This window comes from Geotrypetes seraphini, chromosome 12 (genome assembly GCF_902459505.1).
Source record: "Geotrypetes seraphini chromosome 12, aGeoSer1.1, whole genome shotgun sequence".
Taxonomy (NCBI): Eukaryota; Metazoa; Chordata; class Amphibia; order Gymnophiona; family Dermophiidae; genus Geotrypetes; species Geotrypetes seraphini.
This window is the reverse complement of record NC_047095.1, coordinates 103,795,377-103,811,392: the sequence shown is the minus strand read 5'-3', so window position 1 is coordinate 103,811,392 and position 16,016 is coordinate 103,795,377. Positions and strand designations below refer to the sequence as shown.

Genomic DNA, 16,016 nt, shown 5'->3' with positions numbered 1-16,016 from the left:
GCCCTCCTCTCTATGGGTCCCAAACCTACTCCCAAGATGACTTAAGCTGCCTCTGTGTTGGACGACTAGGCTTTCCTATGGTAGGCAGCCAGTTATGATTAAAATTTTTATGGGGGTGGGGGGTGTTGGTGATCACTGGGGTAGTGTGTGGGGGTCTGTGTTATGTGTTTTCAGTGATTATCTGGTGAGTTTAGGTGTTTTTTTGTGACTTAGACCATGTTTGAAATGGTCTAAGTCAAAACGTCCAAGTTCCGTCTATGCTCTGTTGTTCAACTTTCGGTTATACATGTTGTACGACTACGTCTAAGCCGGCCCACGTCCCTCCCAACTCATGCCCTCGACATGCCTCCCGAAATGCCCCGTTTAGCTTTGGACGTTGAGCGGCACTATGAAGGCCTAAGTCGTTTAGAAATACGTCCAAAACCCGGTTTGATTATCGGCGCTTGGACGTTTTTGAGAAATGTTCGTCCAAGTGACGACTTAGGCCGGTTTTTGGACATTTTTCTCTTTCGAATATGATCCCTTTAGCATGCACTAAAATGGCTACTACACCATAGTAAATGGACCCCCCAAGTATAATATAACAAGAAAGCAGAACATATGATTTAATACATCATGATATGGATAATATTTTATCAAATGTTAACAATATCCCTTCACTTCTACCCCATAGAAAAATATTATACCAATCATGCAATTAGACCTTTATTAGGTGGATTTAAGTCTTGATAAAGCTTAAGCTTTTGTTTAGTTTAGGACAAATCAGTATTCACCAAACCCACAGGGTTTCCCAAGACATATGTAAAAATCTTTCCCTATATTAAAGGCTGGATTCTTCATCCTCCAATATTTTTTTTTCTTTACAATTATAGATTAAACATATCAAATTAAATATTTTCAGATATGTGTCTACTAGTTTAGAAGATGAATGCAATTACACATCAACTAAACAATTTTTTTCTTATTTAAAATTGCATGCTTTAGTTTTATTTTATGAAAAAAATATTATTTTCAGGCTTTTTAAGTCTTTACACATCTTGTTAGGTATTTCTTGTTGTTTTTCTCAGGTCTCAGAAGGATCATGTAGCATTTGGGGATAAAAATGCAGCCAAGCAGTCCTGCACAAGAGGCCAGGATAGCAAATATCTCTACTGCCACCATGTACTTGCCTCTGGTACTCAGGTATGTTGGGATAAAGGCCACCCAGACACTGCAGAAAACCACCATACTGAAGGTGATGTGTTTGGCCTCATTGAAAGTGTCAGGTAGATTTCTTGCAAGGAAAGCAAAAACAAAACTGATACCAGCAAGCAATCCCAAGTAACCCATAACACAATAAAATGCAATTATTGATCCTTCATTACATTCAATTACTATTGTTCCAATTTCTGATTCAGTGTTATGATATGGGAATGGGGGAGCAGTACATATCCAGACAAGGCATAGAAGGACTTGAAGAAGAGAACAGCAAAGGACTATAGAATTAGACAAACTGGAACCCATCCAATTTCGGAGCTTACTTTTAGGCTTGGTGGCTTGGAAGGCAATGACCACAGTGATGGTTTTTGCAAGTACTGAGGAAAGGGCAATAGAGAATGTGATACCAAATGCAATATGTCGAAGAATACAGGTCAGCTTATCAGGATGTCCAATGAATATTAAGGAACAGAGGAAGCAGAGCATGAGGGAGATGAGGAAAATATAGCTCAGGCTACGGTTGTTTGCTTTGACTATGGGAGTATGTTGGTATTTAATGAAGATACCCAAAATGAGAGCACTAATTAAACAGAAAACCATACTGACAACAGTCAAAAATATCCCCAAAGGTTCCTCGTAAGACAGGAAGATGATCATTTTTGGGATGCAGGCATCTCTTTTCTGATTGGACCATTGGTTCTCTGGGCACTTTATACAGTTTTCCATATCTGATAATATAAAAAGAATAATGTACCAGTGTTTCCAAAACTGCATAAAATTTTGAACAGTGACCACCAGACCTCAGCTAAGCCACCCATATTTTGATGCAGATTCTAAAACCATGTATAAGTTGATTAGTTAATGAGCTGTTAGCAAGCAATATATATATATATTTTAATTTATTTATGCAATTTTAAATAAACATACAGCATAAAAAAATGAATTAAGAAATAGAAAGCATATTGCTAAATATAAAAACAATCCACAAAATATTTCCCATTTGGAATCCAACAAGCAAACATATTCATAGCAACTTTCTCTGTAAGTCCTCAATTAAAGAAAGGGAAAGGATAAGGAAAAAGAGGCACATCTCAGAAGGAAAAAAAAACCCTTAATAAACTAAACAATCTTCCATTTTTCTAATAATTATTATTATTATATTCTTCCTCCCTGACCCGACACCTGTACCTGTATTTTACGCTTATTCTCAAGAAAAGCCTCCAATTGTTTGGGATCAAAGAAAAGATACCTATTTGACTCATACAATATTAAACATTTACAAGGAAAACGCAAAAAGAAATGAGCACCCAGGGCTAACACCTGAGGGCGTAGTCAGAAATTGCTTCCTTTTCTCCTGTGTGTCTACACAGACATCAGGGAAAACCCAAACTTTACCTCCCAAAAACAATTTATAAGAGTTACGAAAAAACATTCTCATCGCCCAGTCCTTGTCGGATTCAAAAACAAATGTAACTAGAAGTGTTGCTCTTATACACTCTTCTTCCAAAGATGTTTCTAATAATTGTGTTACATATAAAAAGAATAATGTACCAGTGTTTCCAAAATATAATATAATAATAATAATAACTTTATTTTTGTATACCGCCATACCCCGAAGAGTTCTAGGCGGTTCACATTAGTTAGACAGAGATTACAAGTGGTTACATATCAAATTGATTATAGCATTGCAAACAGCAAGGAGAGAGTAGTTACAAGAGGTTACATATCAAATTGATCATAGAGTTGCGAATAGCAAGGAGAGAAGTGGGGGGAGAGGAGGGGGACGGGGAGGGTAGTAGATCAGACGGGGGGGATATAAAAGGGGCATTAAGGGTCTTGGTCTCGAAATAGGTGAGTTTTGAGTAGTTTTCTAAAGTCGAGGTAGTTGTAGGCCTTGAGGCCCATTTGGGCTAGCCAAGGGTTTAGTTTGGCGGCTTGGAAGGCGTAGATTTTGTCGAGGAATTTTTTTGAGTGGCATAGTTTTAGGGAGGGGAAGGCGAAGAGTTGAATTTTACGGGAGTTCTTGTAGTTATGGTTAAGGGTGAAATGGGGGGTGATGTAGCTTGGGGATAAACCAAATATTGTTTTGTAGCAAAAACAGGCGAATTTGAACATGATTCTGGATTCTAGAGGGAGCCAGTGGAGTTTGTGGTAGAAAGGGGTGATATGGTCCCATTTTTTCAGGTCAAATATGAGGCGGACTGCGGTGTTCTGGATCATCCTTAGTCTCCTGATAGTTTTCTTTGCGGAGCTCAAGTAGATGATGTTGCAGTAGTCCAGTATGCTGAGGATGGAGGATTGTACTAAGAGGCGGAATGAGGAGTCGTCTAAGTATTTTTTTATGGTGCGGAGTTTCCATAGTGTCGAGATAGTTTTCCTGACTGTGATATCAGTGTGTTTCTCGAGGGATAGATGTTTGTCCAGTGTTACACCCAGTACTTTTAAAGTTTGTTCGAGGGGGAATGTGGATCCTTTTACTTAAATTGTGGTGTCTTTGATTTTGCCTTTAGGGGTTGCTAGGAAGAATTTTGTTTTGTCTGCATAAAATTTTGAACAGTGACCATCAGACCTCAGCTAGGCCACCCATATTTTGATGCAGATTCCAAAACCATGCATAAGTTGATTAGTTAATGAGCTGTTAGCAATCAATATTTGGTGTTATATTCATATAAACCCAACTGAGTGCCAAATATGTCATGTTCTGTTCTATAACAAGGTTAATTAAATTTTAAAAGCACACAACTCAAAAGGGGCATGACCATGGGAGAGGCATGGGTGGATCCTATAAGTTAGATGCAATGTTACATACTGGGTTCATTTGCATGCTCCACTGCCATTAATTGCTCATCACCATTTATATAAGGTTTCAGCAGGTATAAATGCTGGCACCCACAATTAGGCCCTAAGGCCAGAACAAAATCAGCATGTGAGATGCCCAATCACTTCTGCCAGAAACCCCCCACCCCCAATGAAACCGGCAGGTGGGATGCCCAGTCCCTCCTGCCCAGAACACCCCCCCACTTGCCCTGAATGAACATGGCAGGAGGGATGCCCAATCCCTCCTGCCTGAACACTCTCCACCCCCAGAAGATCACCGGCAGGAGAGTGCCCAATTCCTCATGCCAGAATACCCCCTACCAATCCTGAAGATCACCATCAGGAGGGTGCCCAATCCCCCTGCTGGAACATCCGCCACCCTCCCTGAAAATTGCTGGCAGGACAGTGCCCAATCCCTCTTGCTGGAACCCCTCCCCCCAAGTGCAGACCTCTCACCCCACCTCTGCTAACCCCACTCCCCAGACCCCCCCACTAACCTTAAATGTTGGCTGGCCAGCTGGGTCTTCCCACCGTTTGGTCAGCAGGCCCGCCTCCATCGAAATGAGGTAGGCCTGTCCCTTTCCAGTGGATTGTTGGATGAAGCAGGGAGGGGCCTCAGGCCTGATTGGCCAAGGCACTTAAAGCCCCTCCTATGGGTGGGGCCTTAGGTGTCTGGGCCAATCAGGCCATAAACCCTCCCCGGTGCATCTCACAATGCATCTGGAAGGGGCAGGCACACCTCATTTTGACAGAGGCTGGCCTGCTGGATGGTCAGTGGGAAGACCTGTCCATCTGTCCAACATTTAAGGTTAGTGTGGGTCTGCATGTGATTTTGGTTTCTGGCAGGAGGGATTGGCACCCTCCTTCCGGTGATCATCAAGGATGGGTGGGTGTTGCAGCAGGCTACAGCAATTTGACACCTTCCTGCAGGATTGAGCACTCTCTTGCTGGTTTTGTTTGAGGAGTGGGGGGTTTCTGGCAGGAAGGATTGGGTACCCTCCTGCTGGTGGTCTTCAGAGGGGGTGGGGGGGTTCCGGCAGGAGTGATTGGGCACCCTCCTGCTATTGATCTTCAGGGGGATGGGGTTGTTCTGGCAGGGATTGGGCCTCCTACTGCTGGTGTTCTTCAGGAGGTGGGGGTGTTCCAACTGGAAGGATTGGGCACCCTCCTACTGGCAATCTCCAGGGGGTGGGGATGTTCCAGGCAGGAGGTATTGGGCATCCCTCCTGCCGTGTTCATTCAAGGTTGGTGGGGGGACTGGCAGCCACAGCCTTAGCTGCTAAACTTATAGCAGCAGGGAGATCCCTTGCCATGATAAGCTTAGCAGCCACATCTACTTACATTGTAGAGAAGCATTTTCCTGGGCTACATTGTACGCATCTCCCGCTAGACTAGGGAGATGCGTATGGCTGCCTAGGTTCACCTAAGGTGACTTCCAAGGCAAACTACGCCCATGGCTAGCCTTAGGCAAGCTTAGGAGGGCATACGGACCTCCCTAGGCTCCTGGAGGTGCCTCCAAAGTAGGCGGTCTGCGTCGGGAGCTATTTTTTTTATTTTAAACGTGCATCCTTATTGGTTGGTTAGACATGGGTAGGATGCCTACTGCTGCGTACAATTGTGATGCTGTTTGCAGAATCTGGGCCTAAATCCACACTATGCTAGTATTCTATAAAGCAAAACTTCCTTTTACTTAATTTTGGTCAAAAGTCAAAAAGGAGAAGCAAACTCCATGGTTATGAAACTTCAAGTAAAACAGTGAAGTGCAAAAATGTCCCATGGAATGAGTCCATAAATTCAATCTGCCTTATATTCATACTGCAGAAATGGTTGACTGTCTCCCATGATCTGTGATGAAACAGAAAATTCAATGCCAACACCATATCTGGTAAAATTCAATGCCAGCACCATTTCTTGTAAAATGTTTTTTTAGTCTTCACATGTTGAGGAAAGTGAGATCCTGCTTCCGCCAACAACATTTTGCTGTCCTTGTACAATCAATCATTCTTTCCAGAATGGATTATTGTAACTCCATCTATCTAAGTCTAACCAAGAAAAGTCTTCAAAGACTTCAGCGGATCCAGAACACTGCAGCCAGGTTGATCTTTGCAAAAAGCAAATTCAATCATGTTTCCCCGCTTCTGTCAAAACTTCACTGGCTTCCGGTGATTTCCAGGATTCACTTTAAATGTACCTGCCTAACTTTCAAGATCCTACATAGCATTCTTCCTCCCCTAATTCCACTATCCTGGAATTCTTCGAGACCTGACACTACCAGATCCACCCACAAACTTAAATTATCTTGTTAAAAGGAGTTATGTAAGCAGGTACATTAGGGAAATCTCTTTTCTTCAAATTCACTGAGCTTTAGAATAACTTTCCTGCTCTGCTACGGAATCTAGGCCCATTCCAATTATTCCAAAAGCATCTGAAAACCTGGCATTTCTCCAAAATGTAAAGCTATCTATCCTTTTTAAAACTTCTAATTTCTTATTATGTCTTTCCCTCATTTATTGAATTACTTGTAAACCGTGCCGAGCTCTATCTTTATGGAGAGGATGCGGTATACAAACTTAAGGTTTAGTTTAGTATATCCATTGATGAGTTCATAGATTAAATTTGTTCAATATTCATACCACAAGACATGGCTGGATGTCTCCATCAGTTCATGGTAAAACAGCAAATACAATGTTGGCACCGTATATAGTGACCATTTGATCAACTGTGGAATACTCAGCTAAGCCAATATTCAAATGCTGGCCGGCTAAGTCCTATCAACCAAAGATAGATCTGCTTTTTTTGATGTGTCAATGTGGCCACATAACTTAGCTGGCAAGCCTCTGAATGTTGTCAATTAATGGATAACTGGTCACCAGATTATCTGCTAAATGGTATATTTAGTGGGAGATGATCTGCCACTGAATATTGTTGAGTAGCTGGCTAAGTGCTGTTTAGTTGGCCATGAGCCATTCCTAGCAGGCTAAATAGTGCTGAATATCTGGTTAAATATATTTGATTCCTATGTGATGTTGAAATAGTAGAACATGAAGTGTGATTTGACATGTTCCTGCAATAGTGCCTACATCAGGAATCCAATCTTACTAAAAATGTTGAAAAACCCCCACTTCTCTTCATCCCTGTTCATCTAAATTCTAATGGGGTTTTGTTGAATACATGTTTTGGGTGGGCTTAGGACTTGGATGTTTTGCAGTGATAATCAAACATTTATCAAAACATCCAGGGCACTATTTAGATGTATGGGGATAGACATATTTTAGGGAATGGGATTGGGACTTGTATTCCACCTTGCTGTTGTCATACAACACGCAAAGCGGTTTACATTCAGTTATGTCAAGCATTTTCCCTATCTGTCCTGGTGGGACCACAATCAGTCTAATGTACCTGGGGCAGTGGAAGATTATGTGACTTTCCCAGGGTCACAGGAAGCAGCATAGGATTTGCACACACAACCTCAGGGTGCTGAGGCCGTAGCTCTAACCACTATGCTGTACTCTCATCCATTTTATATGTTATTAAAGGTCAAAAGGTAACCAAACTGACCAGTTGGCCACCAGAGGAATAAAGGCATTACCCTCCTTAGTCACCCTGTGGTCACTGACTCTCCCACCACCCAAAGATGTGAAAGAAATAGTGCAAACAAGCCTGAATGACAGGTTAAGATGGTCGCCCAGACATCTCAGTAAAGAAGAGGGGCATTCTGAGGAGTACTGCATTTATCATGGACTAAAGACACAAAAATATAAGATAAAAAAACCCCACACTAAAGGTGATAAACACTCTCAGCACTTCAGAGCAGCATTAGAATTAAGATATTGAATATAAGGACTGGTCCCTTGGGACATTGTTGCACCTCACTATTTTGCTTTCTTCCTAACTTTGGATGTCATTTATAGAATTTTCCCCTGAATGAACATACTTCTCTTATAATTAGGGATATCTTAGTTTATAACTAAGTCACTTGGTCCCCCATTGTCCCAGGTATATTAGATTGTGATCCCACAAGGCCATACAGTTAAAAATGTATGTGTACCTGAATAAATCAATGTAAATTGTTCTGAGCTCCCCTGAGAGAGTGGTATAGAATATTGAATAAGTAAATAAATACATTATAGCAGAATTTGAAGTTTATAATATCTTAATGATGGAAATATAGATATTATTTGACACATATGAACCTAACCCTTGGAGATAAGCCTAATTGATATAAAGACACCTTAATAGGGCTTTATCTGTGTGGCTCAGTAAACAATAACAAATACCAAGTCTAATACTAATGGGATCTTATATACTGCTATATCTCTAACTGGATTTATAGCAGTTTACAAAAGATTACAACATTTACAAAGAGTGGTTAAGAACAAAACTACCAAAAATTATAGATAATAATGCTAAGCATCATGGGAAGAGTGAAATCTTGTTTTTAAAGAGGTAGTAAATTTCACATAAAATGATTCAGGTAGACATTTTACAATAGTTTGCTTATACTGTACAGTATGGTGAGCCCTCCCCAAAACACCTAAAATCTACTATACTATAAATATAATACCTACAGGTATAAATTTTCAAGTTTTGTTTAAAATTTGATAAAAACTCATATAAAAGAATGTCTAAATTATTAACAATATAAAAATAGGCATCTTGAAACATATATGCTGGGGCACGGGCAGTGTGTCTGGGAGGGAATGCATGGATGGGAGAACATCGCAGGGGAGGAGACATAGGCATCTTGGGACTGTCTGCCAAGTCTCTTCCCTGAAGAAGCCCTTTCTGGAAACGTCAATCGCTCCTCCTAAACTTACTTGTTCCACTTCATCACTGACGCTGAAACCGTGGATTGAAGACAAAGTTTTATTTTATTTTTCTTTCCAGCTTATGATTTATCTTTAATCTTATCTATTGTTTTGCCTTTTGTCTTTGTTTTGTTCTATTTCTATCATTTAAATTTCTCCAAAATTCTACTGTTCAACGGCTCCCCCTTCTGCTTCTATTCCTTTCTCTCCTCTCTTCTACCTTCCAAAGTATTTAGATCAATGCTGTCTTATTAAAATGTTTATTTTATTTTTATTTTTCCTCTAACTCTACTTTTCACTTCTCTATTACCCTCCAGGTACTTTAGTTAGATTGTGAGCCTTCGGGACAGTAAGGGAATTTTTCAAGTACCTTTCTTATTTCTAATCTTAATGTATATTTTCTGTAAACCGCTTAGAACCTAACGGATGTAGCGGTATATAAGAAATAAATTACATAAAGTAGAACTACAATTTATCAAGAAAAGAACATAGATGGGGTAAACAGGGAAGGGATTAAGAACAGGCTAAAATAAGACTGTATTTGAACATGGCAGAATGATGATTGTGATGATCAGAGCTGATCTGTCAGGGGCTATTGTTGTGGTGAACAGGTGGGTACAATAAATTTTGGGTGGCATTAATCGGAAAAAATGTAGATATGCACATGCATCTTGCTAAGCATAGGGTTCCCTTTACAAAGGTGCGCTAAGCGTTTTAGTGCACACCAAATATTAGCATGCACTAACCATGCACTAAATGCTAATGCATTCATGTTAATCTATGGACGCATTAGCGTTTAGCGCATGCATAGATTTAGTGCATGGTAAAAATGCTTAGCACATCTTTGGCTTTGGGTAGGATCATAAGCAGGTCAGGGGGGTACCCTAAGAATGCACACAGTAGTACTGAACACCAGGGAATCACATCTAATTTAAAAGACAGGATTTACACCAAGTTTCAGTTGGCGTAAATTCTCACACCCAAAGTTTGGTGAGAAAATTGTCTTTAAGTGCTATTCTATATACAACACACAACTTGGAGCACCATTTTTATAACAGTGCTCTATGTGGATTTTTTTGTGCCAATTACTCAATTTAGTCCAAAGTGTATAAAGGGCAAAAATCCAGCAACAGACTATCCTGTAAAGATGTGCATATATTTCCTATTACATATTTTAGAGTTGGGCAAACACATTATTTCGTTTATAATAAGGATTGCTTTATTTTCAAACACCAAAGCATGGCTAAAATTGAAAATATAAAACATAAAAATTCAAGATGCAGGGGATAAATAGGTATATGACTTGGACCTCCTTTCTTACCTTTGCCCATTTTCCTATGGATTTTTATAATGTGTAAGTGTCCACAGGCAGTTAACGTCAGATATCACTCACCACTTTGGCTGGAGATCTCTCCATCTGGACAGGGAATACAGTCATAGCAGCAGTTGGGCTTTTCTTTTCTAGTCAATTTATTGAAGCCTGGAGGACAGCTTGGGCTGCATTTGGACTGTGGAGGAACCTAACAATGAGAAATCAATTTGAGTATCATAAGAGTGGCCCTTCTAGAACAGAACAAAAGTCAATCAAGCCCAGTGTTCTGCTTCTAATAGCAGCTAATCCACAAGTACCTGGCAAGATCCCAAATGATCTATCCACTTATAGACCAATTCAGATTTTTATCTTCATTAATTTAAAAGCAAGCTGTTCAATAAAATAAGGTATTGTGTTAAGAAGCCTACTTACAAAAAAAAAATCAGAATTTAGTTATTATTTAGAATATGAAATTTAGGTTGCGATAATAATTGTGGGACATGTTTATTAAAGTGTGCTAGTTCTTTTGCATAATGCAGATTAGAAGTCAAAATCAATGAATCCAAGTGAAAAGGCTCTTACCATAGGGTCTGTCTCCAGTATTCTCCCTGCAGTTTCTACACAGATTAACATCTCTAATGATTTAATCTGGGTTCACCTATTGTCAAAAGAACTTCTTTATCTGTGGTTTAGACAATGCATACTACCAATCATACACTGAATATTCAGTCTTCAACTATTCTTTCTCATATACTCTTCACTCCTTGTCTCAAATCCTCTGTGAAATCAAGTGCAGGCAGGCCTTATGAAATCTGAAGATTGGGTGTCCAAGTGACAAATGGAATTTAACATGGATAAATATAAAGTGATGTACATTGGTAAGAATAATCCAAATCATAGTTATCAGATTCTAGGGTTCACCTTAGGGAGTCAGCACTCAAGAATAAGATCTGGGTGTCAGTGTAGGCAATATTTTGAAACTTTCCTACCAATGTGTGGTGGAAGCTCCAAAAATCAAACAAGAAGCTAGAAATTATTAGAAAATGGATGGTAAACAAGACCAAGAATGTTAGAATGCCACTGTTTCATTTCATGGTGCAACCTCATCTTTAGTATTGCATTCAATTTGGTCACCTTATCTAAAAAAAATGAAGAATTAGAAAACATTCAAAGAAAAATGACCAAGATGATAAAGGGGATGGAACTCCTCTCATATAAGGAAAGACTAAAGAGGTTAGGGCTCTTTAACTTGAAAAAGAGATGGCTGAGAAGAGATATGATTGAAGTCTATGAAATCCTGAGTGGTATAGAACAGGTGCAAGTGGATACATTTTTTACTTCATTGAAAATTAGAAAGCCTATCCCCCCTCTTTTACAAAGGTGTGTTAATTGACTTAGTGCACACTAACTGATTTAGCGCGCTAAATGCTAACATGCCCATTATAGTCTATGGACACCTTAGCGTTTAATACATGCTAAATCGATTAGCATGTGATAAATCAGTTAGCGTGTGCTAAATTGGCTACCACACCTTACCCCCCTCTTTTACTAAGGTGCGCTAACTGATTAACGTGCACTAATTGAATTAACACGAACTAAACACTAACGCGTCCATAGACTAACTTGCACGCATTAGCATTTAGCACATGCTAATCGGTTAATGCATCTTAGTAAAAAAGGACCTATATGGGGCACTCAATGAAGTTACAGGGAAATATTTTTAAAACCAATAGGAAAATCTATTTTTTTCACTCAGAGAATAGTTAAGCTCTGGAACACAGTCAAAGGATATGGTAAGAGCAGGTAATCTATCTGGTTTAAAAAAAGGTTTGGACAGGTTCCTGGAGGATAGGTCCATGGTCTGCTATTGAGACAGACATAGAGGAAGCTACTGTATGCCCTGGATCAGTAGCATGGAATGTTTTTTTTAAATTTATTTATAGATTTTACATTTTACATTCAAGTAGTCACTTGTACAGAAAGTAGGTTAGTGAAGATCTAACTTATAACCAATATGAATCACAATCAACATAAAAAAAAATTATTTCAACTAACCCAACTCAAGTCCTCAAAAAAGAGAGATCCAAGATTATGTTAAGCAAGAAAAAAAGGGAAAAACTATAGTAATAATAGGGCAAATTATAGACAGAACTGAGATGTGATGAACAGTTTATATAAACTATTGAACTATTGTTGACTCCTCTTTATCCAGTCGAGACAAAGCCAGAAAAGCGGTTAACTGATGAGGTTAAAAAAAAAACATATTTGACTGAACGGTAGCAAATAATACACTTGCAAGGATATCTTAAGTAAAATGTTGCTCCCAGTAAAAGTGACTCCAGATTTCAAAAGTAAAAATTCTCTACGACGCTTTTGAGTTTCTCTAGAAAAATCAGGAAACATTTGTATTTTGCATCCAAGAAACTCTTTCTGTTTGTTTTTGAAGAAAAGTCTCAATAACCATACTTTATCTATTGCGAGAGCTGTCACAACCATTGTAGAAGATACTGCTGTCTCTCTATCTGATGTTTCTAAGATTTCAGAAACATTCAATGGTGTTTGATTCAATATTTTAGACTGCGATTGAGCCCCATTTGGCAAGTAATACACTTGAGTAAATGGTGGTAAAGTTTTCTCAGAAACTTGCAATATTTCAATCAGGTATCTCCTAAGCATTTCCTTAGGAGTAACCATGGTTAATCTAAGAAAATTAATGTCTCAAATTATTATTCCGGGAATTATTTTCAAGTGTTTCCACTTTCTTCCTGAGATTAATATTATCTTTAATTAGGGACTTTTGTACTTGTTTAACTGTAAGCATATTTTGTTCAAGCTTTTGAATCGAAGCCTTTGAGACAGTCAAATCCACTGTTAAATCTTTCAGCTCTCTAGTATGTTGAATCAATTTCCCCTCTATATATTGGAAATTGGGACTGATAGTTTTAGTAAAATTTGCAATCATCTAAAGTCACTTGTGCTGGTTTCTCCCATATTGGAAACCTTTGCTGGGTGTAGAAATGCTCACCGTCCTGAGAAGAAAGGCTGTCCTGGTTTGATTCTGACTGGAATCTACCTCTGTCTGCTTGTCCTACCTCAGTTTCTTCTGCAGTTGCTCCCTGGTCAGAGAGCACTGCTTCCACAGTCTCCAATATAGGTCTTACTGCCTCTCCCTTCTCCGGGGTTTCCTCTACCCCTGGAGAACTGGTAGACAGGTCACGGAGGTGGGGCTCTCATGTCGGGGCTTAGGGTGGTTTTAAGCCCAGGAAAGACAATCCCAGCCTCACTCACAGGCTGCTCTCCAACACGGACAACGCTGCCCCTGCATCCGCCGCAACAGTTCATCAATTCTGCCGAGGGAGGGCATATCAGAGCGCCGTGAGGCATCAGCCACACTCCTGCCCCTTCTCTTCAACATCTTAAGAGGAAATCGGGCCTCAAAGCTGCCAAGTTAAGAAAAGAAAAGGTTAGATGTCTGGAGCGGTTTGGAGTGTCGCTCTCAGAGCATCTGTACCATGGCCATCTCGGATCTTCCGGAATGTTTTTACTATTTGGCTTTTGCCAGGTACTTGTGACCTGGATTGGCCACTGTGAAGACAATATACTTGGATAGATGGAACAATCATCTGATCCAGTATGGCTATTGTTATATTCTTAACTTCCTTTAATTCCTGTCTAATCTATACCCATGTAATCTTTGGGTGGAAGAAACTGACTAGTTAAATGCAGAGGTTCCCAACATGTAGTATGACTACCCAAGCGGTATATGAACCGCTGGTGGGAGTACACAGTAATGAGCAGTTCTCCCACCCTACTTCCTCCTAAACCCCTAATGGACCACTGTCATCACCTCCTACAAATAATTTTGCCTCCTGTATTGGAGAACAGGCCGAGCTCACATGGTCCTTGCATCCATTACTTTATTCTGTCTTGCTTCAATGAATTACTGGCAGAAATTCCTACATACTGGGAACAGAACATGTTAATTATGAGTGGGGTTGGGGTTGGGGATGGATGGAAGGATGAAAAATTGTTTCATGATGGGTGAGAATGGTGAGAGAGGAAGCAATGGGCATAGGGCATAGGGCAAAAGAAAGGGAGAAAGAGGTAGATGTTGGATCCAAGAGCAGAAGTGTGTTATGTATATATATCAGACAATAGGATGAGTTATGTGTTTGGGTATTCACATTTGTGCTAGAGTTCTCCATAGTTTATTGCGATTCTCACAGTCAAAACCTGTGTTGTAGTCATTGAAGCAAAATTATAGGGACTTTTGGTATTATTTGCTCTTCTTCAATATCCATCTAACATTGACAATAATGTTTCTTGTTCCTCAACCTTTTCTGAAACCAGCCTCAGCTTTAGGTTGTTCCTGCTCAATGTATAATTGTAGCCTTCATTGTATTATTTACAGCAATATTTTGCTGGTGTGTGGAATTAATGCAATTGTCCTGTATTTTTTATAGTTCTTGGTGTCACCTTTCTTCATTACAGGTATGAACAGTGATCTTCAATAGTTGGCCATGCTTTTTCCTTCTAAATTTGTTAATACAATCAAGTGAAGAACAAGATAGCACCTTCTCGGCCTTTGATTAATTTAATTGGAATACTACCGAAACCAGGTGACTTGTGTTTCAATAAAGCTTTAATTGCTGCTATGACTTCTTTTAAAATATTTGTTTCTTCTTCAGCTTCAGTTTCCTGTTCAATTTTCACAATGTTATCCTCATTGCCTTTTCTACATAGATTTTCCATATATTCTTTTCATCTCTTTATAATGTTTTCTGGATCATTCAATATCATTCCATGGGCATCTTTAAGCATCCCCAATTGAGGCTGAAATTTCTGCTGCAATCTCTTAACCTCCTAATATGCTAATCTCTTATTTTTGATTACTTGTTCTGATACAATTTACTGTCAAATATCCTTTAGGTATCAATCTTCTTTGTCTTGCCAAATATGATGTTGAAACTCAATTAATTTGTGATACTTTTTCTCTATCACTGTAAAGTTTTGCTTGTCTTCTTTGCTCTGCTACTTTTCTGGTTTCTTCTGAAATCCAAGGTGGTTTCTTGGCTTTCTTTCTCTTTTGGAGTGTGTGTGTGTTTCTGTTTCTGTTTTTCATCTTCATCACTAATTATGCCCAATTTGTCTGCTTTCTGAATCTCTGAAAACATGTCTTCATTTGTCTACAATATGATCCTACCTGTATACTCCTTCCCTTCACACATGGAATTTCTATCCATATGGATTCCACACTGCATGCACTTGTTTGTCTCTAAGAAGCCAGTTTATGTATCATAGACATTCTGGATTTCTATATTTGCCTTGGTTGCATTTTGTAAGATCACATCTACAGTATATCCTATTCATTTTTCATGTTTTTGGCATCTTGTTGAGGGGATGTGCATTGGAAAGAATAACCCACATCACAGTTACCAGATGTTAAGGTCCACCTTAAAGGTTAGCACCCAAGAAAAGGATCTGGGTGTCATTGTAGACAATATGATGAAACCTTACACCGATTGTGCAGCGGCGGCCAAAAAAGCAAACAAGATGCTAGGAATTATTAAAAAAGGGTTGGTTAACAAGAGTAAGAATTCAACCTCATCTGAAGTATTACATTCAATTCTGGTCTCCTTATCTCAGGAAAGATATAGCAGCACTAGAAAAGGTTCAAAGAAGAGCAACTGAGATGATAAAGGAAATGAAACTCCTCTCATATGAGGAAAGACTAAAAAGTTTAGTGCTCTTCAGCTTGGAAAAGAGATGGCTGAGGGAAGATATGATTGAAATCTACAAAATGCAGAGTGGAGTAGAATGGGTTAGAAGTGGATCAATTTTATACTCTGTCAAAATTTAAAAAGACTAGGGGAAAATCAATG

The 16,016-nt window shown here is 39.3% G+C and overlaps 1 protein-coding gene across 1 annotated transcript in view; it reads right to left on the bottom strand.

Moving 5' to 3' along the window:
• Positions 1-1,020: 1,020 nt before the first annotated feature.
• LOC117346207 (vomeronasal type-2 receptor 26-like) overlaps positions 1,021-16,016 on the bottom strand; it is a 32,915-nt gene continuing 17,919 nt past the window's right edge. The window contains exons 3-4 of the mRNA XM_033915608.1: positions 10,216-10,342; positions 1,021-1,925 (exon numbers count right to left, since the gene is read on the bottom strand). Of these exons, the coding sequence (XP_033771499.1) occupies positions 1,021-1,925; positions 10,216-10,342 (1,032 nt within the window). The remainder of the gene's footprint in view (positions 1,926-10,215; positions 10,343-16,016) is intronic.